The sequence below is a fragment of the Cryptomeria japonica genome, chromosome 11, assembly GCF_030272615.1.
Source record: "Cryptomeria japonica chromosome 11, Sugi_1.0, whole genome shotgun sequence".
Lineage (NCBI taxonomy): Eukaryota > Viridiplantae > Streptophyta > Pinopsida > Cupressales > Cupressaceae > Cryptomeria > Cryptomeria japonica.
Window position 1 is genome coordinate 100,641,773 of NC_081415.1, and position 24,818 is coordinate 100,666,590.

The 24,818-nt window shown below is 35.9% G+C and overlaps 1 protein-coding gene, 1 non-coding gene and 1 pseudogene across 2 annotated transcripts; 2 read left to right on the forward strand and 1 right to left on the reverse strand.

The window, feature by feature from the left end:
* The first annotated feature begins 6,314 nt into the window (after nucleotides 1-6,314).
* LOC131041326 (alpha-xylosidase 1) lies at nucleotides 6,315-16,159 on the forward strand. Its single transcript, XM_057974371.2, has 4 exons — nucleotides 6,315-6,633; nucleotides 6,743-7,389; nucleotides 13,773-14,003; nucleotides 14,157-16,159. Exons 1-4 carry the CDS (start codon nucleotides 6,422-6,424, stop codon nucleotides 15,851-15,853), a joined length of 2,787 nt encoding a protein of 928 aa, XP_057830354.1. The 5' UTR covers nucleotides 6,315-6,421; the 3' UTR covers nucleotides 15,854-16,159.
* A 3,721-nt stretch (nucleotides 16,160-19,880) lies between these two features.
* Nucleotides 19,881-21,614, forward strand: LOC131041344 (alpha-xylosidase 1-like; annotated as a pseudogene).
* Nucleotides 21,615-24,383: 2,769 nt separating this feature from the next.
* On the reverse strand, nucleotides 24,384-24,578 carry LOC131041355 (U2 spliceosomal RNA). Its single transcript, XR_009105010.1, has one exon. It is a non-coding gene; the product is annotated as a U2 spliceosomal RNA (small nuclear RNA).
* Between the last annotated feature and the right edge of the window lie 240 nt (nucleotides 24,579-24,818).

Consider the following 24,818-nt stretch of genomic DNA (forward strand, 5'->3'; position numbering starts at 1 on the left):
ACGTCTTGAAGAAGCTCCATAGGGTGGTTGTCTGGTTCTCCTTGTTCTGTTGCTTCAACTCTTCACTTGCAATGTGAGAAGTGATTCACATTTGCCCTTTTTAACCTTGCAAACTCTAGTTTTGAGTTGACATAAATGCATTGTTAAGGTTCAACCGGATGCCCTATTCAGCATAATCCATTCAACTGGATTCCAATATTGGCATGAAGAATTTTTGATTATCATCTCCAAGCATCTACAATCAACCTTGATCAATCACAGATCTCTCCAGGGGGGGTTTGTAAGATTGTGCATGAAAATGCCACCCCCTAAGGTCAAAAAGCCTTAGTTACCGGATGAAGATCCTACACCGGATTCAAGTGTAGATCTCCACTGTCTTCCTTGGATTCATATTTTCTAATGCACATTTTCTCATACTTGTCTCTAATCTCTTCTACTTTTGCTTTTGCTTTCTCATTAACTTTGTCTACCAAAGCATTATTCTTGCTTCTGCAATACTTTGTGATGTCATGGAAATGGGTACAAGGCAACAACAAAGTTCAATGTTAATAAGTTAGTTTCAACCATAAAAACAAAACAAAAAACTAAAAACCATTCCAAACATATCAAAAGAGATTTCAAAAAAGCATGAAAGAAGTTTAACAAAATAAAAGAAAGGAGAAGAGCCTCCCTAAGATGCTTCCATGATGCCTTTTGATGCTTCTCCCTTGTTTCTCCCCTCTCCAAGTCCCAAATGAGTGTAGCTCTCAGCTTTTAGCACTATCCATGGATGCCATATGGAGATTCAAGATGGTTGAATATGATAAACAAATGCTATGCAAGTGTAGATAGTGATGCTATGAAAAAGCTCTATGCTAATGCCAATATAACAACAATACTCTAATGCTTTCTTTTTGCTTGAGGAGAAGGGTTCTATTTATAGAAGAAATGGGGAAATGAAAGGTTAAGATTGAGTAATCTAAACAAGGGTTAGGATTGAAAGATATTCAATCCATGTGAGACTTTCAACCCAATCCCATGTTGACAAGTGTCACCATGAGGAGGCTTGAGAGGAGAGATAAGGAGCATTAAATGCTTGAGGGGACATGATGGTTACCCTCGTCAAAGAAATAAATGCTTTGAAGAGACACATGGGTTACATGAGGGTTAAGTTAGGGGTCAAAGTCCTTAACCATGGGTGCAAGTGGAATTAACCATTAATGGTCATGTAAGAGCCATAAGTGGTTTGGAAGACTTTAGAGGTTAATTTGTTGAACACACAAATCATTAATTGCTTTTCAAAGACTTTGGAGTCTTTGAGAAGTGACTCCAATTTTCTTAGGAATGTGACAATATTTAGGGGATGGATTAGGTTAATTAGGAAAGGTTTAGAAGAATCTAGAAGGGGTTTAGGTATGCAAGTGGATTTTGTAGGAAAATGCAAGTGGGAGGAATTTTGGTATTTTCAATTAAAATAAAATCATTTATTTCAATTAAATGGTGTAATTTGCATTTGGATAAATATTCAAATAAATATTAATTTATTTAAATGAGAAAAAAGAAGATAAAGCATTAAAATGTTTGAAGACTTTGAGGGAAACCATTAAAGGCTTGAAGACTTTAAGGGAAGCAATTAAAGTCTTAAAAAGACTTTAAGGGAAGCCATTAAGTTTGAAGACTTTAAGGGAAACCATTAAAGGTTTCAAGTGGGTGAGGATAAATAGGATTTTAAATAAATAATCTTTTTTTATTTAAAATAGTTGTGCAACTTGCATTTGTAGGAAAATGCAAGTGGGTGGAGGATAAAGGTGATTTAAATAAATGATTTATTTAAAATAGTTGTGCAACTTGCATTTGTAGGAAAATGCAAGTGGGTAGAGGATAAAGGTTATTTAAATAAATGTTAATTTATTTAAATGTGAGAGGTGGGATTTTGGGGGAATTTAAATAAATATTAATTTATTTAAATGTGAGAGAAAATTTAATTAAATAAATATGATTTATTTATTTAACTAATGGTCTGAATTGGGTTAAGTGAATTAAATCAAATAAATTGAATAATTTATTTAATTAATAGGAGAAGAGGGTTAAGATGAATTAATTAAATATATTAATTTAATTAATTATTGATTGATAGTTAAATAATCAAATAAATACTAAATATTCATTTTAATTAAGTGGATAGATTTATGTGACTACACTTTGTAATGTGACCGGTTTTGTTGCATGCATGGAAAACAACATTTTTCTACATAGGTCTGAAATTCATCTGATTTGGTCTCATCCTGCATTGGTTAGAGATATGTCCAAACATCTCACAAGCATAACATCTCTTATTCTGAAAATTGTTCATTACAGCTCTGCACATGTTTGATGTGTGACCAAAATTATTGCATATGAAACATTGACTGGTAAAGGTAGGGTCATTGTTCATATTTTTCATTCAATTATTTATCCTACTTCAACATTGATTTAATATATGACCAAATTTATTGCAAGTTAGACATCTACCATTGAATTTATGAGCATTAGGTTGTCTTACCGGAGGATTCTTGCTCTTCTTATGCTTAGGTTTTGCATTGCCTTGTCTAGATCTAGAGGATTCTCCCTTCTCAAATCCAAGTCCTCGCATGTCCTTTCCATGTCTCTGACTTTTCAGCATCTCATCAAGCCTTATTGAGCTAGCATTGAATTTGTCTTTGTATTCATTTGCAGTAGCAAGTTCATCTCTTAGAGCAACAATTTTGTCTTTCAATTTCTTGACCATCATTCCTTGATTGTGTCAACTCAAGCTTCAACTGATCATTCTCATAGGTAAGCCTGAAGCATTCATCTACTCTTTCCTTCAATGATTGAATCAAACTTTCTTCATTCTTCTTCCGGTCTTCAATATCCTTAGTCAACTTCATCACAATGGATTGCATCTCGTTCTTCAATACAACATTCTCCCTAGTAAGCTTTTCACATTCATCAGCTTTGTCTTGATTTTCCATGCTTTGTTCTTCTTTCTCCTTCAGCTTGTTCATCATCTCTTTCTTCTTGTCTCTTGAAGTGTTCACTTGATCTTTCAAATCATTAATGAAAACTTCAGCTATATTCAGGTTTCTTTTTATTGAACTTATTTCATTTATCGCTGCATCAAGATCTTCAAGTGCCACACAAAATTGTCTCTGCAAACCGGAATCCATTGATTCAATCTCTCAGACCTTCCTCAAGCGGTTAAGCTTCCTTGGAGGAACTAGGATCTGATACCAATTGTTCGAATCGAGGATCATTGAGAGGGGGAGGTGAATCAATAATCTACTGGTAAACAAATTATCTGACTTGTTCTAAAACCACCAGAATCATATACAAGAAAGTGAAATGCAGAAAAACAAGATAATCAACCATAAAATTATAACACCAATATTTTTACGTGGAAACCCAAATGGGAAAAACCACAGTGGGATTTGAACCCACATTATTATTCCACTATGGCCAGTAGTAAAACAATATTACAATAGGGGAATGCACTTGCATTCAGACATACTGCCTAGAGCTCACTACTCAATTACAATAAGGGCTACAACCCCAGAAGGGTCACTACCTTACAGTTCATTTACAATGATGAATTACAATTATTGAACTCCAAAATAGCATCAATCAATGCCTAGATGAGTTCCAATTAAGTGCAAAAACTCTAACTGTATTTGCTCTGCAACCCTGCTCTGTTTTTTGTCTCAATCAACTATCAGATCAAGAATGCGCACATGAAATTGCGGCAAAAAGATTTCTCGATCACTACTTGCTCATATCACACCATACCACACACCAAAAAGATCTTCTACATCAGTCTTATATATTCGCAACCACAAACAAAACATTTATCAAGTCGACTATACAATGTAACGTGTAACAGTGAGTCAGCTTGAACTAGATCATAAAAACACATGTGGATCACCCAAATGATGATAAAATGATCTCTATAAGTCGTCTCTATCATCCCATGCACGAATCTGACCACCGCAATTACCAGAAAACTTCCGAACAAAAATTGCTCTTCTTAGCCTGAATTACTGGAGCTAGATTACCGGCTACCAAACCACTTCTCCAAAAAACTATAGCTACCGAATATGATTCTCATGAAGAGTTGCCATCAATGACAACCCTAAACCATTAATCAAGCATCAATATCCACCAGGTGAGTGTCAATTTCCAACAGGAAATATATGTATGAATATCAACCACAAAGCAATACATAAGAGAATCCATAATGATAGTATAAGCTAGAGTGTGTGATTGGGATAAAAAGTAAATCAATGAAAGAAATATATGTATGAATATAAACCACAAAGCAATACACAAGAGAATTTATAATGATAGTATAAGCTAGAGTGTGAGATTGGGATAAAAAGTAAATCAATGCAAGAAATATATGTATGAATATCAACCACAAAGCAATACATAAGAGCATCCATAATGATAGTATAATCTAGAGTGTGAGATTGGGATAAAAAGTAAATCATCATGTATGTCCAAACCCTAAGCCAAAAATGTATGCATATAAAATTAACTCCTAAAAAATTGAAGATAGGTGCAAAAATTCACAATTATATCAAATTTGAAAATATTAGTTGTATGCTTGATTTATGTTAGGCTCACCAAAATGTAAAGGAAAATAAGGTTTTCTTAAACTTAATCTAAGCTAAAACAATTTAAAATGCATACAAATAAGCATACTTAACTTGGCCTTATTAATTATATGAGTAGAATCTAATGACTTTGGTAATTGGAACATATAAATGTGAGAATGAAAATAGAAAACAAGTTACCCAACTTAATAACTGATGAATGCATAAAGAAGGGTAAAGAACTAAATTTGATATAATTTGAGAGTTGGGACATGATAACATAGACAAGCATTTTCTATAGAAAGAATATTTCTATTGACTATGTAGAGAAATATTTGAAGCCTAGGGATGAATCCATGTCCATGGATCTAACTTGTGCATGCAAACATGTGTTGTGTGATTTATATATTATTTTTCTTCACTTCACCCAATGTGTCTTGACTTTTTTGTGCTTCTAGATATTTATGGACATAGGGTTGTCAACATGTCACAAGGGGACATGTTCTATTAGTTCAATTAGTGAAAATGTGTATGAATAATAAAAAATAGTAATATTTAGTCATGCATATGCTCCTAGCATGTGTTTATAGAGCTAGATTCCTTTCGTGTACTTGTTGAAGTGTGTAAAATGCAAATGATAATATAATATTGATTAACAATTCCGAGTTGCATTTATAGGCATTCAATGTGTTTATTCTAATCAAGGAATAACAACACATTGTGAAAAATTGTGTTTAGTTATCTTGAGATAGAAGAGTAAATGTGGAAAGTCAATCAAATTTAAATTTTAAATTTTAAATCAAGGTGAGATAAGTTTGCAACAACAAGGATGATCTCACAACCACAACCTAATCTTGAGATGAAAAACAGAGTACAATTTAGTGGAAAACATGTGGGAGGTAAGTCAAATTTTAATTTTAATTTTAATCAAGATGATATAAGTATGCAACAATGAGGATGACCTCACAGTGATAAACTTACCTTGAGATGGAAAAGAGATTGAATTTCAATAAACTTACCTTGAGATGGAAAATAGACTAAATTTCAATTGATAAAATGTGCAAGGAAACAAGTGTGAGTATGGATTTTATAAACGAGTGGATATAGGTCGAATGTATGAGTGTGTAAACTTGCAAATGAGGATGAGTGGTTGGTGCATAAGAGTGTTATGTATGCGAAGTCCAACGAGCTCTGTCCCTTCGCATTCTATGTCTCTTCAATTACAGTGTCCCCCAAATCACTTTATATATTAGGGATTGTTAATTGTAGTAAGCATGATGAAGAACTTGTATTTGTTGTTGTTCAACAACAAAAATAGTGTTCACATCGATGTATCCAAATTGACAAACCACATAATTTGTGTGTCATTTTTATGTGTGTGCTTGGTTTTATCTCCTTGTTTGTGATGTTTAATTCATTTTAAATTGCTCAATTATCATAGAGCATATATAAATTGGTAGGTAGAAAGCATAAAATAAGGAACCCAACTTTATCCAAAATTAGATAGTTTGTCAATGTGTATATTTGTCAAAGCTCTTCCTTAAAATGCGAAAAAAAAATTAAATGAAAAATGATAGGGATGTGCAAATTGCCAATATCTTATTCAAAACTTCTCAATAATTGCCTATACATTTTTTTAAGAATTATTAAATGTATTTTAGTAGATTAATTTACTATTTTAAACAACTATGTACAGTTTCTTTTTAAAAATAAAGTCTATTGGAAGGCGGATTTGAGCACAGAACCATAGATGATAACGTTGAAGAAAGCTTACCATGACTGGCTGCATAAGTTCATAACGCCTTCAAATTCTGTTTCTCACAAGTAATGTCATGGCAAAAATGTGGGGATATTTCCATATTCTGTTTTCCACCTTCTTCTCAGTTTTATTCCTACCTTTGGCCTGTCAGGCTTTTGGATCAGGCTATACATTGACTTCAATCACAGAAGCACCAGACGGTAAATCATTTACCGCCCAATTACAGCTCATCTCCAATAATTCGCTTTATGGCCCAGATATACAACACCTCAAACTGCAAGTCAGGTAGCTGTAACCAATACTTAATTATTAAACAGATTTCAATTGTTTTGATCAGAGAAATTTGTGCCTCATCTGAAAGTGGTCACTCATGAATGACATGGAATTTTTCCAGGTATGAGTCCAATGAATGCTTAAGAGTTTATATCACTGATGCAGAAAAACAAAGGTGGGAAATCCCCAGAGAAGTTGTTGTCAGATATGAAAACCATCATGGTGCTAATGATAATACTTATGATCCCGAATTGCAGTTTTCATACACCCAAAGCCCATTTGGATTTGCAGTTACAAGGAGGTCCAATGGAGAAGTCCTGTTCAATTCCAGTGCACAAGGTCAAGGAAATGCTCATCTATTTGGAAACATGGTGTTCAAAGACCAGTATCTGGAGATATCTACTGGCCTTCCCTCAACTGCTTCTCTATATGGATTGGGGGAGAGCACCAGGCCTGGATTTATGCTTAACAGGAATGGAAGCCAGTATACTCTCTGGAATCAGGACGTTCTGAGTTTGAATTTGTATCTGGATTTGTATGGGTCTCATCCATTTTATATGGATGTGAGAGCAGGGGGTATTGCTCATGGAGTTTTGTTGCTTAATAGCAATGGGATGGATATAGAGTATGGGGGCAACTACTTGACATATAGAGTGATTGGGGGAGTTTTGGACTTCTATTTTTTTTCTGGCCCCTCTCCACTCTCTGTTGTTCAGCAATACACAGGCCTAGTGGGTAGACCTGCCCCAATGCCATACTGGTCTTTCGGTAAGATGTTTTTCCTTTCATGGTTTTGCTTTATCTCCAGAGGTTTTGACTTGCATCTTTTGAGTGTCAATCTAAATCAACACCAAAGAATCAAAATAGTTTATCATAGAACCAGTGTGCAGTATAAAAATAGTTTTCATCACATCATGTATTAAAGGGGTAAAAATTTATTCAGAAACAAGAAGAATACAAAGCACAGAAATTAATCAACCCTGTCAGTCTCCATTAAGTTGTTCAACTCTTGGGATAAATTTGGGTTAATTGGTCCCGATCCACAATATTCCACCTAAACATAGGATCCAAGGCCCATTTGGCCAAACGATCCGCAACACCATTCTATTCTTTAGGCACATGATTAAAAGTCACAGAATCCAAAGAAACACACAGATTAAGAATTTGTTTAATAACCGAAACAAGCTACCAGCAAACATCATCCAACTGCCGCCTATTCAACAAAGTCGCCAAAGAGTGTGGAGAAGAATGAATTTAGAAACCATATTAATCATGAGAACAGTTCGAACATGAGTTTTGGTTCTCAGTTGTGATTTTTATCCAGTGAGGCTCATGGATCAAACGCTAACTTCCAGTTATATAGATACCCTAGTAAAGCTTGGCTGCTAAGAAATTTTCCCCCGACAAAATCCTACTGACCCTAGTATTTAATCTAATTGCAGGAGGAATTAACCCAGCCCTGCAAACAGTCAAGTTCCAGTAGTGTCAGCATTGCATACCTGGTAAGAGGGATTACCCTACTGAATTAGGTTGGCTTGGCACAAAAGAGTGAAATTCCATGTGTCAGATCTGTATGTACAATTATTCAGGTGAGGAGAAAAAAAAAATCGTCAGAAAGAAAACAACATAGCTCGAATTGCCCCTTTCAATTTGGAATTTCATCATTTGTGAAAATCCCAACAAATGCAGGGGTTTCCACTACTAACTGCCTCTCCAGATGCAGATCTTTGGCCGTAATGGGCCTAATAGGGGACTTTGCAGTTGTGCCTTATCCCGTTCCACTATGGTTTGTGGCATGTGCTACCTTATTGAAAAGGCTAGCATTATGTCATATAATAATTACAATGCAAGTTGGCTAATCCGAGAAATGAATATTTCCTTACAGTGAAAAATTTGGGGTTAAATTGGCATAAAAAGGTAATCTCCTGAAAATTTTCCTTTTAAGATTGTGAAAATTGTTGAGTTTCTTCTTTCCCGTTAGCTTTTTATTGGAAGGCTTCTACGCATATTAGAATTTAGAACCAGCAATTTAAATTTGCAAGATGACCCACTGGTAGTTTGCGTGAGTGTTGTGAAGCCAAGAATAAAATCCGGACATGTATATTAGTTCATGTGCAACAGATCGCCCATCGCCACCTTTATTTAGGAGATTCATTCTATATATTCCGAGATTCATTATAAATACTTTTATGTTCTTGTTCACTTTTAATTTAATAGGTAGTTAGATTGAGTCAAGCCAAATAAAAGCAACTGCTACAACATGCTTTGGTTGCTAATCCTTCATTCATCTCTCAAACTTGCTCAATTTGTCCATTGGGTGTTCATTCTCTTTCCTTTCAAACACAGTTTCTTTGTAGTGGACATTGGAGGCACAAACATGATTGCCCAAACATTGATTATCATTCTATATCATTTTTACTTCAAAATAGCATTTTTTGTTTTTTTAAAGTGAATGTTTATAGCTCTAAAAAATTTGAGATATGAGCTTTTTTAAATAGATAATTCATATAAAAAGAATTAAATTATATTAACAAAGTGAATGTTTATAGTTCTAAAAATTTGAGATATGAGTTTTTTCAAACATAAAACTTATATAAAAACAATCAAATTAGATTTTATGTTCATAGCAATGCTTCATCATATCCAAAATTAGTTCAATATAAAGCAATTAGATATATACATATAATTTGGATATGTGTTATAATTATTTGTTCAATTGACCAAATTACAGTTACGTATATTCTTCCTAAATTATTCAGCTCAATATTAGACCCTTAATATCTAAAGAGATTGAAGATCCGCTTCTAATAAAACCATAAACACCAGACCAAATGGAGATAAGAAAAATTCAGCGAAGGTAAAAGCATGTGATCACAATGGCCTAACAGATATTTGAACCTTGGTGATCACAACAACAACACCACCACTTAACCAACACACTATAAAAAGAACCCCAGACACTATAATCACTTATTATTCAACCCTTCCTGTGCAGGACTGAGCATCAAATTTTGAAAAGCCTACAAGAAAAGATTGACAAATGTCTTTTAAGATTCGTTCAAGTTTTTGTATACAGAAATTATGTCACATTAGCAGAAGTTTGTAAAGAAAAATGACATGATTAGACTGTAATAATCTTTCTAAATGCAAGTTAAAAGAATGGCCACGCTTCTGAAATCACACAAAAAGGGACCGCAAAGATGCAGCAAGATGCATCGCATAGAAGGAAATGAAATTTTCAAGGATAAATATTTTAATTGTCATTATAGCTCTTAGTGGAAAGGATAAGCTCTCCCCATGGGTTCGTAGCCAAAGCCAAACTACAACAGTGGTAAAACTATATAAGAATCTATTTGCTGGTTTTAAAAAACTAGTTGAACAGTTTTTCTGAACTGTATAAAATACTTCTCTTGCCTGTAAACAGTTCCCCAGGCTTGTATTAGAAAGATAATAGGTAAATGGTTCTACATTTACCTGGTAACCTCAGAATACCTAAATAGTAAGAACTCGAGAAATTTGTAGGGTCCCTTACTTCAGCAATCGGCAAGTTTGTAAATTGCGAAGGGAGCAGCAGGGTTACTGTGGACGTTGCCTGTGGGTATGAAGAGTGCAGTCCATGCGTGGGAGTTAAATTGCCAAGCACAGGTGCAACGTGTGAAGAAGATGAAGACTGCAGCTACGTGGGACTATCAAAGCCCACGTTATTGGATTCTCCATTATTTTCGTTGTCAGGGAATTCACAATGTGTGAAATTAAAAGGAAGCACAGTGAGATTAACTCTTCTCACAATTCATGTCACAGGAAGCAAAGAAATTGTCTTATTATTTGACCCTCCAACTATACCTTGTAAGGGCTGCTGCAGACTATCTCCATTTTGCCTCTGTCAATTACCATTTAAAAAAACTGATAAGGGCTCAAATTCTTTTGCTTGCGTCCCCTGTGTTTGCAGATCTGGGAACACATTTTCAGTGAAGACTACATCCCTGCTGCAAACAATCTGTTTGGCAACCGGATCTCACAACTAGAAACCACATTGTTCTTCTCCATAGCCAACAAAGATACACCGTCTTGATTTGGAAACCAATTTCGTTCGCTTCTCCTTGGGACGTGAGCAAACGCTTCACAGCCAAACACCTGCAGGTGATTATAGGAAATTCGTCTTCCCAGCCATCTCTCGTCCGAAATGTCAATTCCAATTGAGATGAGGGTACTTGATTAATCAAATATATCACTGTATTAACTGCCTCTACCCAAAATTCTTTGCCCAAACCTGCATTAGAGAGCATATACCGAAATAAGAGTTAGATTTTTAGATTCAACCTCTCAGCTGTACTATTTTCTTAACAACCTTAATCCTTTGGATGCCATTATCTGCACAAAAGTCATAGAACTCCAAACCACAAAACTCTCCCCCATTATCCGTTTTTAAACATTTTATTTTGTGTCCAATTTGATTTTCATCAATGGCTTTGACAACTTTAAATTTATTGAGTACCTCTAATTTTCTGTTTAGCATATAAATCCATACTTTTCAAGTACAATCATCAAGAAAAGTACCAAATTAATTAGCTCCTCCAATAAAGGTTACCTCCGCATGACCAAACACATCCAAGTGCATGAGCTAGGGTGTTGTCTTCTTGTCATGACTAATCTTTGAGAAGCTAGTCCACCTTTGTTTCCCATAGAGACAGTGCTCAGACAACTTCAAATCAAGGGATTTCAAGTTTAAAAGTTGATTCCTTTTGAGCATAATTTCAAGTCCCCTTTTGCTCATATATTTGAGCCTCTTCTTCCAAAGATCCGTCCCACTGTCCACAACCGCCATTACAACTCCCACTTCAGCTTGACACTTTAACACATATAGACTGCCTAATTTGCTTCCTTTTGCAAGTTCCAAGTGTTTGAAGAAAAGTTGATGTTACACTCTTGAGCATCAAGTTGTCCCGCAGATATCAAATTCATTTTTAGCTTGAGAGCATGTCTTATATCCTTCAAAAGTCATTTATTTTCATTTTTTTAATTGCAACATCATGTCACCTTTGCCAATTATTTCACATGGTTCATTGTCAACAAGGTAGACTCTCCGAAGCTTACCTTCTTGATAGTTTATTAAGGCTTCTTGACATGGAATTGCATGGAAAGAGGCACCGAAAACAAACACCCACGAATCTACTGTAGTGTCACTTGTTAACAAGATTAGAACACCTTCATCTTTTTTTACACAATATTGTCTTTGTTGTCCTTTAATTGTTCTTGTGCCTTTTTGTTTGACCAGCAATTCTTTTTGGTATGACTTGCTTTACCACAAAACAAGCAACCTCCATTTCTCCCGCATGATTTTGATCTCCTCGCAAATTTGGATCTTCTCTTATTGTTATTTATGTCTCTAACTTGAAACCTTCCCCTATTGCCAAAAATCAAGGCATCACCAAATCAGGGCCCTTGATTTTTTCTCCTCGTATCTTTGTTGAGAAGAGTGTTGTCCAAATCATCAAAATTGAGTTTTCCTATCAATGGGCCCTTGGTCTACTAGTGAAGTTGAATGGCTCCAAATGAGCCCACCAAGGATCAAGTCTTGTTGAGTGCAAAGCTACAACATCATAAGGGATGAGGCCGAGATCGTGCCCCGAACAAATTTGGCAAAATGGATACCCCTCAACCCTTGGCTCTTAACCAAAGAGGTTTCAACCTGTAGGCTCGTGCCCCCATGTTGAGTGGCAAAAACTACTCTATGAAGGCCCTCATTGGGCTGGTGTGCTTGCAGGCTTCGTGCCCTTGTTGGGCTGCCATGCTTGCAAGTTTGGACCTCCATCAAAAAAAATAAAAAATTGAGTTTTCCTTTGCCGGATACCGAAGTGCTGATCGCTATCGCTACACATTCCCAACTATCTGGTAGAGAACACAATAACAAGATGGATTTGATTTCGTCATTCAAATTTATGCTCACTGAAATCAATTGGTTGATCAGAGTATTAAATTCATTGAGGTGATTCGACATGATCCTCCTTGCTTCATCTTTAGATTGTATAACTTCTTCATAATGAAAACTTTATTTGAAGCCGAAGTCACCTCATACATAGAAGAGAGTTTGTCCTATAATTCCTTTGATGTCTTTTCTATTGAAACATTAAAGAGAACATTGTTGGATAACAAAAGGAAGATTGTTGCTCTTGCTTTCCTATCCAATTTTTCTCACCCTTCATTAGCCATCGTAGTTGGCTTCTTGGCTTTTTATTCCAGCACGAGTGAGATCTTGTTTGATCAGCAATGATTTCATCTGCACCTTCCATAATCCAAAATTCTGTCCTAAGAATTTCTCTATTCTCCATTTATCCACTTCATTTATCTAGAAACTCTTCACCAATTTTTAACCAGCACCTTCACCGAGCTCTGATACCAATTGTTAATTATAAAGTGCAAAAAAATTGAATATATGAAATCAGAAATGAAGAACAAAAGATATTGAAACACAAACAAAGAATTTATATTAATTCACCAAAATGACTACATCCACTTTCAAAATAAAACAAATCTCTGGTTAATATCTTTGTTTGTTCTTACATACAGCACCAAGCCTCAGGTTTCCAATAATGAATTAATTGCGTTTTCCATGTAACTTTTAATAAAGCCTTCGAATAGAATATGGAAGAGAAAAAATATAATAAAACCGTTTTCCCTTCTTTGACCTCAATTAGACTATCATTGACTGCAATAAAAGTATGTGCTCCAAATATCTGAAATAATTTCTTATATTCCATATAAGGTCATGTTTTGTGCTGGATATGAAACCTAACGGTCACCTTATTTATGTTATTTCATCATTGGATAGCAAAAGCTGCTACTGTATGTATGAACAAAACAAAGATAATGATAACAAAAAATTTCATGCTTCAAAGTGGACATAACTTTATTAGTGAACCATTATAAATTCGTGTATAGTGTCTTGTCTAATTCTATTTTCTGAAGTATTTTATCTGCTGTCTTATCTAATTCTATTTTCTAAAGTGTTTTATCTGCTCTTCTTATTTCAACATTTTGGTTATGATAAGAAGGTTATGTTTAAGAGTAGTTTTATTATGCACCAATAAGTTGCAACATCTAGTGCACAATCTTTCTAATATGTATTTAGATATATGGATTCAATTGTACAGGATTTCATCAATGCAGATATGGATATGAAAACATTTTAGACCTTAAATCAGTTGTAGCTGGATATGCAGAAGCAAAAATACCTCTTGAAGTTTTGTGGACAGACATTGATCATATGGATGGTTTCAAGATTTTCACTCTGGACCCTGTGAATTTCCCTGAGAAAGAAATGAGAGAATTTATTAGAGAAATTCATGCCAATGGGCAGAAATATGTTCTCATAGTTGATCCAGGTAATGCTAAATCTCATTTTTCGGCATGAATCAACCCAATGTTGTGCTATAATTATGTGTATAGTTTAGCTCCTAGATATGTTCAGAACTTGAAGTGACTAAGTTACATGAGAATAACACACATATCATTTGCTTAATGATTAATCTGTGCAGGAATAAACATAAACGAAACATACAAAACATTTCAGAGAGGAATACGAGATGACATTTTTGTGAAAAGAGCAGGTGCTCCTTACATTTCACAACTATGGCCAGGTCCAGTATATTTTCCAGATTTTCTTAACCCAAAGAGCCTCTCTTTCTGGGAAAATGAGATCTCCGAATTTCACAATACGATTCCATTTGATGGCCTTTGGCTTGATATGAACGAGTGTACAAACGAGTGCAGTGGAATATGTTCCTTGCCAAAGGATGGGGATTGCCCAAGAAAATATGGACAGATAGCTTCAGAATGCTGTTTGATTTGCAGTAATGCCAATAGCACCATCTGGGATGATCCTCCTTACAAAATCAATTCTTCTGGAATTCAAAGACCTTTGGGTAATAAAACCATCGCAGCCAGTGCAGTTCATTATAATGATATATTGGAGTACAATGCTCATAATCTTTATGGGCTTGCAGAGGCCATTGTGACCAACAAGGCTCTGAAATCAGTACTAAATAAGAGGCCATTCGTATTGACTCGCTCTACCTTCGTTAGCTCTGGAAACCATGCTGCTCATTGGACAGGAGACAATGCTGCAACATGGGATGACCTCTGGTACTCCATACCTACAATGCTAAGTTTTGGATTGTTTGGAGTTCCCATGGTTGGTGCTGATATTTGTGGTTTTAAACTAGACACAACAGAAGAGCTCTGTAATAGGTGGATTCAGCTAGGTTCATTTTATCCTTTTGCCCGAGATCATTCAGCCAAGGGTAAAAGTCGGCAAGAGCTCTACTTATGGAAGTCCGTGACAGAGTCTGCAAGGAAGGCTTTAGGTTTGAGATACCGTCTTCTTCCATACATATACACATTGTCTTTTGAAGCCCATACCGAAGGATCTCCAATTGCAAGGCCTCTGTTTTTCACATTCCCTAACGATACTAACACATTGGGGATCAGCACACAATATCTACTGGGGAAAGGCGTTCTTGTGTCCCCTGTTTTGAAGGAAGGGGCAAGGACTGTAGATGCTTATTTTCCAAAGGGTACATGGTACAATTTGTTCAATGTTTCAGATTCAATAACAGTGGAGAGTGGTGCATATGTAAAACTTCAAGCTCCTTTAGATATTATCAATATTCATGTATATGAAGGGACCATATTGCCCATGCAAGAAATGGGTATGACTACAAGAGAGGCCCGAAAAAGCCCATTTAGTCTTGTAGTTGCTCTGGGCAGTGAGATGGAAGCAACTGGAGAGCTATATTTGGATAATGGAGATGATTTAGAAATGCAAATAGAGAGAGGCAGATCGAGCTATGTAGAATTTTATGCAAATATTGTAGGGGAAGAAGTTAGGCTCAAGTCTTTAGTCCAAATGGGGGAGTTTGCAATTAAAGAGGGATGGATTCTCCAGAGTGTCACAGTTTTGGGACTCAAACTTTCTTCTGCTTCTGTTGCAGATGACTCAATTCCTATTTTATCTTTCCATTGTGATGGTCTGGACGAAACAAAAACAATGGTGGAAAACATTCTGGTTGAAAAAACTGCAAATGTTGCTCCATCATTCTCGATGACACTATTCGAAACTGACGCTTCACCTCATGTTGATGATTATGGTGGTCATATTTTTCAACTGGTGATTTCAAATCTTTCCCTTCCAATTGGGAAGAACTTTGAGCTCGGTATAAAATGGAAGAAATAATTGAACAGACATCGTGTAATTCATACAAGATTGGCTCTCACAGAACAGTTTGAGAACGCTAGTATTATTTTCCAAGTTTTTATTGGGGTTTCTGCAACCTCTCTTTTTCAGTCGAAGCAAGGTTATCATATACTCGACGATACCCACGATACTCTGATATCTTAATTTATAATAAGTTAACTCACCTCTTGATGAGAGTTAACTCATACCTTTTGGACTTGTCATTTCCTTATCCAAGAGGCTTATATATGTATTTTCTTCTAGTTTGAATATTAATTTATGCTATTGTGACTTTTTTTAATATTATTTTATTATTTAAAAATTTTACTTTTCTCCCTTACAAAATCAGTTAAGACCATTTATTCTATTTTGATTTTAAAATCATCTAGATTTATAATTTCATAGTTTCTATTCCTATAGCACAAATTATTGATTTATCCTCTATTTTATAAATTATAGCCTAGTATCAAAGCATCAGTGCTAGAGTAGATCTTTTAATTTTATATTTTAAGAGATTAGGGTTAATCACTTTGTTTGTGTATTTTTTTAAAACTCACTATTCTCTCTCTTGCATCCTCATAAGATCTAAAGAATCAAGACGTTTTAATAGAATTCAAGTTTACACTTGTGTTTTTTGGATTCTAGGTGTTTACAATGGCAATATTTTTTAGCTATTCCATAATGCTCAAAAAGTTTCAGAAAATCAAGATTGGCTTTCATTTTTGTGCAAATTAGACTCTTGAAAGCTAGCTTGTGAATGAATTGTTTTTAGTGGCATTGGACAAACTACTCATTTTAGGGCATTTTTAAACCAAATGGACTCTACCACATTCATTTGGCTCAAAACCCCTATTTTTATACAAAATTTATCAAATTTAGTGCTAAGAGCATTCGAGCTAAATATTTTGTTTGGAGAGGTCATACAATCCCTACACAAGAATATAGAATTGCATTTATTAAAATATATTAATTCTACCTCTACAACTATAGTAGTGGTGACCTTTTGCACTACCACTACAACCACCTCTAGTAGTAGTGAGAACCATTTCGAGTGGCTCTATTTGCCCCACTACTCTAGCCTTCATTGTTGCTCCATGTTTGATCTATTGTAGGTGGCCAAACTTAGTTGCACCACCCCTTGCTTTACTTATAGTCTCGAAACTTTTTTTTCCTCCAAGGTGATTTCACATGCATGAAAGCTGATTTTATTCTCTACACTAGATTTTGAGCTATCATCTATTTTGTATATTCTAGTATAACTAAACATCAAATTTTAAGTAATTTGTCCTATTTATAATCATAAAATTATTTCTCAATTTTTAAATAATTGCTCTTTTATAATATAGAAAATGATTTTATTTTAGATTCTAATTTTAATGTGATACTCTCATCTATTAGATGGCATTCATAAAGTTTAACGAGATCCACAATAATAAAAATAGTTCTTGCAAAATTGTATAATATTCACATGATATGAGTTAATGTTTGAGATGAAATGGAACACAATTAGATATTTATAATTTCTAATCCTAAAAATTTGTTGCTCTTTAATTATACAATAATATTTTTTAATAATACTAACAAATCTCACATACTAATAAATACCTAAACCATTATTTTGTTATTTTGATTTTATTTGTATTATCTATTATAAGATATTTACCATGGAATGAATTATAAAGACATCATAGTAACCTTTAAATAATGCTAAGTGACTAAGTTATTCCATTAAATTTATATTAAATGAAATAAGTTTCAAAATGTACCTTGTCAACATGTGTTGACCAATAGTTGAGCAATATGGCTTAAAAATATAGATCATATTTCATAATTAGTGAATAGGTAAAAAGGCACATTTATCATTTTATCAATGCATACAAGATACAAGTTAGAGAAAGTCAAAAAGAAAAAATTGTCGCTATATGCATTTATAAAACCATTAGTTTCTCACCATATCTTTTAAACAACCTTAAAAAACCAAAATATTATTTGGGAATTTATCATCAAGATGGACTTTTCAACAACATCAATGGTTTGTAATTGATTTTATATAGGAATTTTCCAATTGAAATGAGAACATTACTTATTATTAAATTTTTATATAAAACTATTAAATAGGAGAATGGTTAGACAATAATAACAATCAAATCAAAAGGATGTTATCTAGTCTATAAACCCAACAAAAAAATTTAAGTCTAAGCTTGCACTTGCCTTAAACCCTAAACTCTTAAGCCAACATTATATTTTTGAGTTCTTTTTTTTTAACTAGAATAAGAATCAAAGATATATTATAAAGCAGCTGAGAAGATAGCTACAACAGATGCAACACTTCTACAATAGAAGTCAATAACCCCATCATAGAGTCTAAAACTGAAATCAAGAGTTTATGACAGCTCTTTAGCAGTTTACAAAGATAAAACAGCATACAAAAACTCGTGAAATACTCAACCTGGCAAAAGAAGAAGCGCAGCTAAAGATGGTAGCTAGAATTAAACATCTTCCATCAACATTAAACAATTTTGGTGGCACACATTCTGAAATCCCTACTTGAAAGTGAAACTTTTTGCTTGAGTTGGGTAAGATCATTTGCCTACACCCTCAATAGCATCATTGTTGACAATCTTTGGAGGAGGTAACTATGAGTGTCACTTGTGTTAAGAGGTTGCAACAAAAGGTTTAAATTCAATCTCCACAAATGTATTTTATCATGGTGAGACTACATGAGTTGGATATCGCATTCTAAGCACCTGAAGATCCAAGAAGAGCAATGTTCCAAGACCAACAAAAGTGGAAAAGAGTAGGTAGGGAAACAAAAAGCTCATTACATAGAAGCTTGGCATGAGAGCTCAACCAAAAGCACCATAGAAGGGGCAAGCGGAGGGCAGGTTGAGGAATTTAAGGCAAGGTCCAATGGGGAGTTTCCCATGAAGAAGCTTCCAAGCAATAAGTTGGGATTGGGAGTCGCCTTTCGATTTCCAAATTTGGAGGCTGAGAATGTTCCAGCTAGTTCACTTGAAATTGTATCTCCAAAAAGAATTAAGTCTATGAGATAAGGGCATGTCTAGCAGAAGTTGCTTATAGAGGACTCTAAGAGGAAACCTGAGCTAAGGTTGCAACCATTTAGCCACCTCTAGCCTTTGAGAAAGAAAGAATGGCAATATGAAGAGATAAGAATAGCTAGGTTGGGAGGCACAATTTTTATCATTTCCATCACCACAACCTTATGTCTATAATTTAAATTGAAGCACACTTTGAGTTGTTGCCATGATTTCCATGAACAACAAACAGAGACCCATAGATCTCTAAATGTTTGAATGCCTTTCTTGAATAGATGTTTAGCTTTAAACCTTGGAATCATAGCAAGCGAGTTGTTATTATCTTAGATTAGACGATTCCACCAAATTGAAGAGATTGCAAAGCTAAGACCATGGCTGAAAGATTGATCAAACCAGAACAGCTTGCAGGAAACCACTTGCCAAGCTTTCCATATGCAGTTGAGAGGGGCTGATCCATGGAGTTTAAATGGAGCTAGAAGGATCTTGTCACTCCATTGAACAAAGTTCTAAGACATGCCAATTGTAGCCATTTGAATATGACACCGAACTAAAAATTTCAGGTGTATTTCCTTCCAAAGCTCTTCCAATCCATTTGGCTGAAAGACAAACTCCTTGTAAAGATCAATGATGCCTAATCCACCCTTACCTTTTCGGAGAATGCAGTGAGACCATGAAGTGGTTGGCATACCTTTTATTCCTCCATTTGGACCAAATAAAACCACGGATGAGTTGTGTGAGCTGGTTGTAACAAGCTTTGGAGGGCAGCCATGGCCAAAAGATTTCTATTGGTCACTTGTATTCGTCCAACCATAGACAGAAAACGATTTGTCCAAGACACACAATTTGGATTTGAACTTGTTTAAGAACCATCTCCACGTCTTTGAGCGAGACTCCAATTCCAAAAAGGATGCCGAGGTATCTAGTAATAGTTCCATGTTTGATTTCTTGCCACTCTTTTGGAATCCAAGGGGATGCGGGCTGCGTCATGTCATCCAAAATTCAGTTTTGTGCATAGCAAGTTTGGAGCCCGAAACCGTACAAAAGAGATATAGGATATCCAATAGATTATTAACATCATCAGCAAAATTTTGTGAGTTGAGGGCAGCCGTGTTGCCTGGAAGGGAAATGTCATGGATGATATTATTTGATTGGGCATGATGCAGGAGGTATCCAAGAGCAAGATTTTCTTAACCCAAAGAGCCTCTCTTTCTGGGAAAATGAGATCTCCGAATTTCACAATATGATTCCATTTGATGGCCTTTGGCTTGGTATGAACGAGGTTTTGAACTTCTGCAATGGAATTACATGTTCCTTGCAAAAGGATGGGGATTGCCCAAGAAAAGATGCACAGACTGATTGTTGTTTGATTTGCAGAAATGCCAATACCACCATGTGGGATGATCCTCCTTACAAAATCAATTATTCTGGAACTAAAAGACCTTTGGATAATAAAACCATCGCAGCCGGTGCAGTTCACCATAATTATAGATTGGAGTACAATGCTCATAATCTTTATGGGCTCACAGAGATCATTGTGGCCAACAAGGCTCTGAAATCGGTACTAAATAAGAGGCCATTCATATTGACTCGCTGTGCCTATGTTAGCTCTGGAAAATATGTTGCACATTGGACAGGAGACAATGGTGCAACATGAGATGACCTCTGGTACTCCATACCAACAATGCTAAGTTTTGGATTGTTTGGAGTTCCCATGATTGGTGCTGATATCTGTGGGTTTGCACACGACACAACAGAAGAGCTCTACAGTAGGTGGATTCAACTAGGTTCATTCTATTCTTTTGCCCGAGATCATTCAAGCAAGAGTTCGATTCGACAAGAGCTCTACTTATGGAAGTCCGTCACAGAGTCTGCTAGGAAAGCCTTAGGTTTGAGATACCGCCTTCTTCCATACATATACACATTGTCTTTTGAAGCCCATATACCGAAGGATCTCCAATTGCAAGGCCTCTATTTCTCACATTCCCTAACGATCCTGACACATTGGGGATCAGCACACAATATCTAGTGGAGAAAGGAGTTCTTGTGTCCCCTGTTTTCAAGGAAGGGGCAAGGACTGTGGAATCGTGGATGCTTATTTTCCAAAAGGTACATGGTACAATTTGTTCAATGTTTCAGATTCGATAACAGTGGAGAGTGGTGCATATGTAAAACTTCAAGCTACTAGCAATGTACGTGTATATGAAGGAACCATATTGCCCATGCAAGGAATGGTTAAGACAACAAGATAGGCCAGAAAAAGCCCATTTAGTCTTGTAGTTGCTATGGGCAGTGGGATGGATGCAACTGGAGAGCAATACATGGATAATGGAGATGATATAGAAATGCAAATAAAGAGTGGCAGATCGAATCATATAGAGTTTTATGCAAATATTGTAGGGGAAGAAATTAGGCTAAAGTCATTAGTCCAAATGGGGGAGTTCGCAATTAAAGAGGGATGGAATCTCCAGAGTGTTACAGTTTTGGGACTCAAACTGTCTTCTGCTTCTGTTGCAGATGACTCAATTCCTATTTTATCTTTCCATGGTGATGATCTAGAGGAAAGAAAAACAATGGTGGAAACCATTCTAGTTGGGAAATCTGCAAGTGGTGATGATTATGATGGTCATATTTTTCAACTGGTGATTTCAAATCTTTCCCTTCCAGTTGGGAAGAACTTTGAGCTCCGTATAACATGGAAGAAATAATTGAGTAGAAATCATGTAATTTATTTATATTGTACCAAAAGATATATTCCACTGAATACTCGCATGGTTTTTAGATTGATGGCGAAAAGATTAAGAGGCAGCACGCCATCTGTTGATTGGCTCAGAGAACAGTTAAAGAACACTAGTATTATTTAAGAGTTACAATCAATAAGCAAGGATTTTCCAAGTTTTTCTTGGGGTGTCTGCATCCTCTCTTTTTCAATTGAAGCAAGGTTATTATATGGTCAATGCTACCCTCAAATTTGCTCATCCTCTATAGTCGAAGAAAAGTAAGGTATATGAGGAACAAGGTGCAATAAACATTGAAAGAGCTTTCTTTCAAATAATATTGTTGTCCCGCCTCTTAAAATAGAAGGAGAGGACCCCCAAGCAGAACAGAACAGGCGAGGTGGTAGCGAAGTGGTAGCAGAGGTTCTGGTCGTGCTTCTGCTTGTGGAAGGGGTCGTCCTCTACGTAGAGGTTCTGGAAGAGGCCGAGCTCCAATGCCTCCATCTATGTCAAAAGATGAGTCTTAATCAGATAGGTGTTTAGTTGGGATTTTTTTTTTTTCAAATAAAATGCCGTTTTTTGGGGATAATCCGAAAAATTTTGGCAGGGAAGAATAATTTTTAGAATTTGTCAGACTTAATGGTGTCCTGCCTTCTAAAATAGAAGCAGGAGACCCCCAAGTGGAACAGAACAGGCGAGGTGGTAGCAAAGGTTTTGGTCGTGCTTCTACCTGTGGAAGGGGTCATCCTCCGCGTAGAAGTTCTAGAAGAGGTCGATGACCCCTTCCGTGTAGAAGTTTTGGAAGAGGTCGAGCTCCAATGCCTCCATCTATGCCAGAAGAGGTCTTAATCAAATAGGTGTTTAGTTGAGGTTTTTTCTTTCAAATAAAATGGCATTTTTTTGGGGATAATCCGGAAGATTTGGGCAGGGAAGAAGAATTTTTAGAATTTGCCAGACTTAATGGTGTCCTGCCTCCTAAAATAGAAGCAGAGGACCCCCAAGTGGACAGAATAGGCGAGGTGGTAGCAGAGGTTTTGGTCATGCTTCTGCCCATGGGAGGGGTCATCCTCCGCGTAGAGGTTCTAGAAGAGGCCGAGCTCCAATGCCTCCATCTGTGCCAAAAGAGGAGTCATCTATGCCAAAAGAGGAGTCTTAATCAGATAGGTGTTTAGTTGAGGTTTTTTCTTTCAAATAAAATGGCGTATTCTGGGGGATAATCCGGAAGATTTGGGCAAGGAAGAAGAGTTTTTAGAATTTGTCAGACTTAATGGTGTCCTGAGGCAGAGGACCGCAAGCGGAACAGAACAAGCGAGGTGGTAGCACCCCCATGTGGAACAGAAGGTGAGGTGAGGTGGTAGCAGAGGTTCTGGTTGTGCTTCTACCCGTGGAAGGGGTCGTCCTCCGCGTAGAGATTCTGGAAGAGGCCGAGCTCCAATGCCTCCATCTATGTCAGAAGAGGAGTCTTAATCAGATAGGTGTTTAGTTGGGGTTTTTTCTTTTTTGAGGTTGTCTTGGAGTCCCTAGTTGGTTTCTTAAAAATTTGAATGCTAATAAATAATAATATTGTTGTCATTTTAGAAGTTATTTTTTAATATTAAATTAATTAATTATATATATATATATGTGTGTCGGGGGGCTGTTAGTGGAATATTAAAATTTATATAGATCCAAAAATGTATTACTCTCATAAATAGGGAGGATTTGTGAAGGAAAAACTCATCTGATGGTCATATCTCTCATATTTGGTTTTCTTGTGAGAATAGTAGTGGAAAGCCTCTTAAATTATATATCTCTATAAGGGCCTACACTAGTCCTTCCTGAGTGAAGGTTAAGAAATTACTGTGATCCCCTTATTTTTAGTCATCATTCATAATTTGGGGGCAGGATTTTTCAAGAGTTTCAGAGGCCTAAGAATTTTCTAGAATTTTAGGATACAATTCATCTTCTCCCAACACTCCTGGGTACCCTAGTTGTACAATATCATAACAGATGGAAACATCGATTTGTCTTATCATTTAGAGATTTTTGAGTTTTGGAACATGGTTCCAAGAATGAATCTGTACAAGGATTTAGTTGAAAACCCCAAAAAAATAGTTCTTCCATTCTCAGGGGAAATGTCTGGATCAGAATGGTCTTAGCATCCTCAAAAACTGGGCTAGACTGAAAACTGTGTTTGCTTGAGCAAGCCTAGAGTTGAAACAGAGGATAACACAGGAAATATGGGATAACAACTTAGAGCTGGGAGCTGAATCCCCTAACATTTAATGATAAAAGAAGATTGGCAAATCGGTTAGGAAGAAATCAAATCCATAAACAAAACCAAGCGGATAATTCTCTCCTATTAAAAATTTAACAGACAAAAATCTTCTTCCATGTCAAATGGAAAGGGAATAAAGTACCAGAATTGGCTTGCCAGCCTCAGCTTGTGGCCAGAACCGAATACTTTCCTTGGTAACAACTTTACAGCTGATCTAAACCCTAAACCGTTCCATCTTTATTTCTTACTTCGCGAGTAAGACGATCGAAAGAAGCTCCATGGCCGACTTCAGCTTCTCTGCAAGAAAATTTTTCTTGCTTCCTACTTTCCTTCACAAATAACTTCCTATTTATTTTAAAATGTCTTCGAACACCAAATCAAACAACCATTTAAGCATAAAATCAGGGACAAACAAATCAGCAATCTTTCAAGCATAAATCACGCACATATCTATTTAAGCAATAAAACATGGAAAGATTTGATTTGTGAATTGAATTAGGGGTGTGGGGTGCGCCGGGCTTCTGCAGTAGTGCAAGACAGAAGCGACGCTCGAAACCTCTGGCAGCAAGCTACCGTATGAGGCTTCCCCCTGAAGAAATTAATTTAATATCGTGTGGTTCATTGAACCACATATCAGATATTAAACTGATAAGAACAGATACTACACTTGATCTTAGCCAAAAGGCCGAGAAAGGTATGCTTTGTATAGTTTCTTCCTTCGTTATTTATACCTCCGTTTGCACCCATTAAACACTCCCGCTGCTGCATGTGGGATAAATCCATCGACAGCAGAGATAGTTTAGTTTTTGTAATTTGCTATGAGGAAGAGGAAACAATAGATAAAAACAATGGATATGATTCGTGTATGTGTGATCTAAAACTATGTTGATTAAAAATAACAGTGTGAATCGTTTCTTAAAATTAAATTATTTTATAAT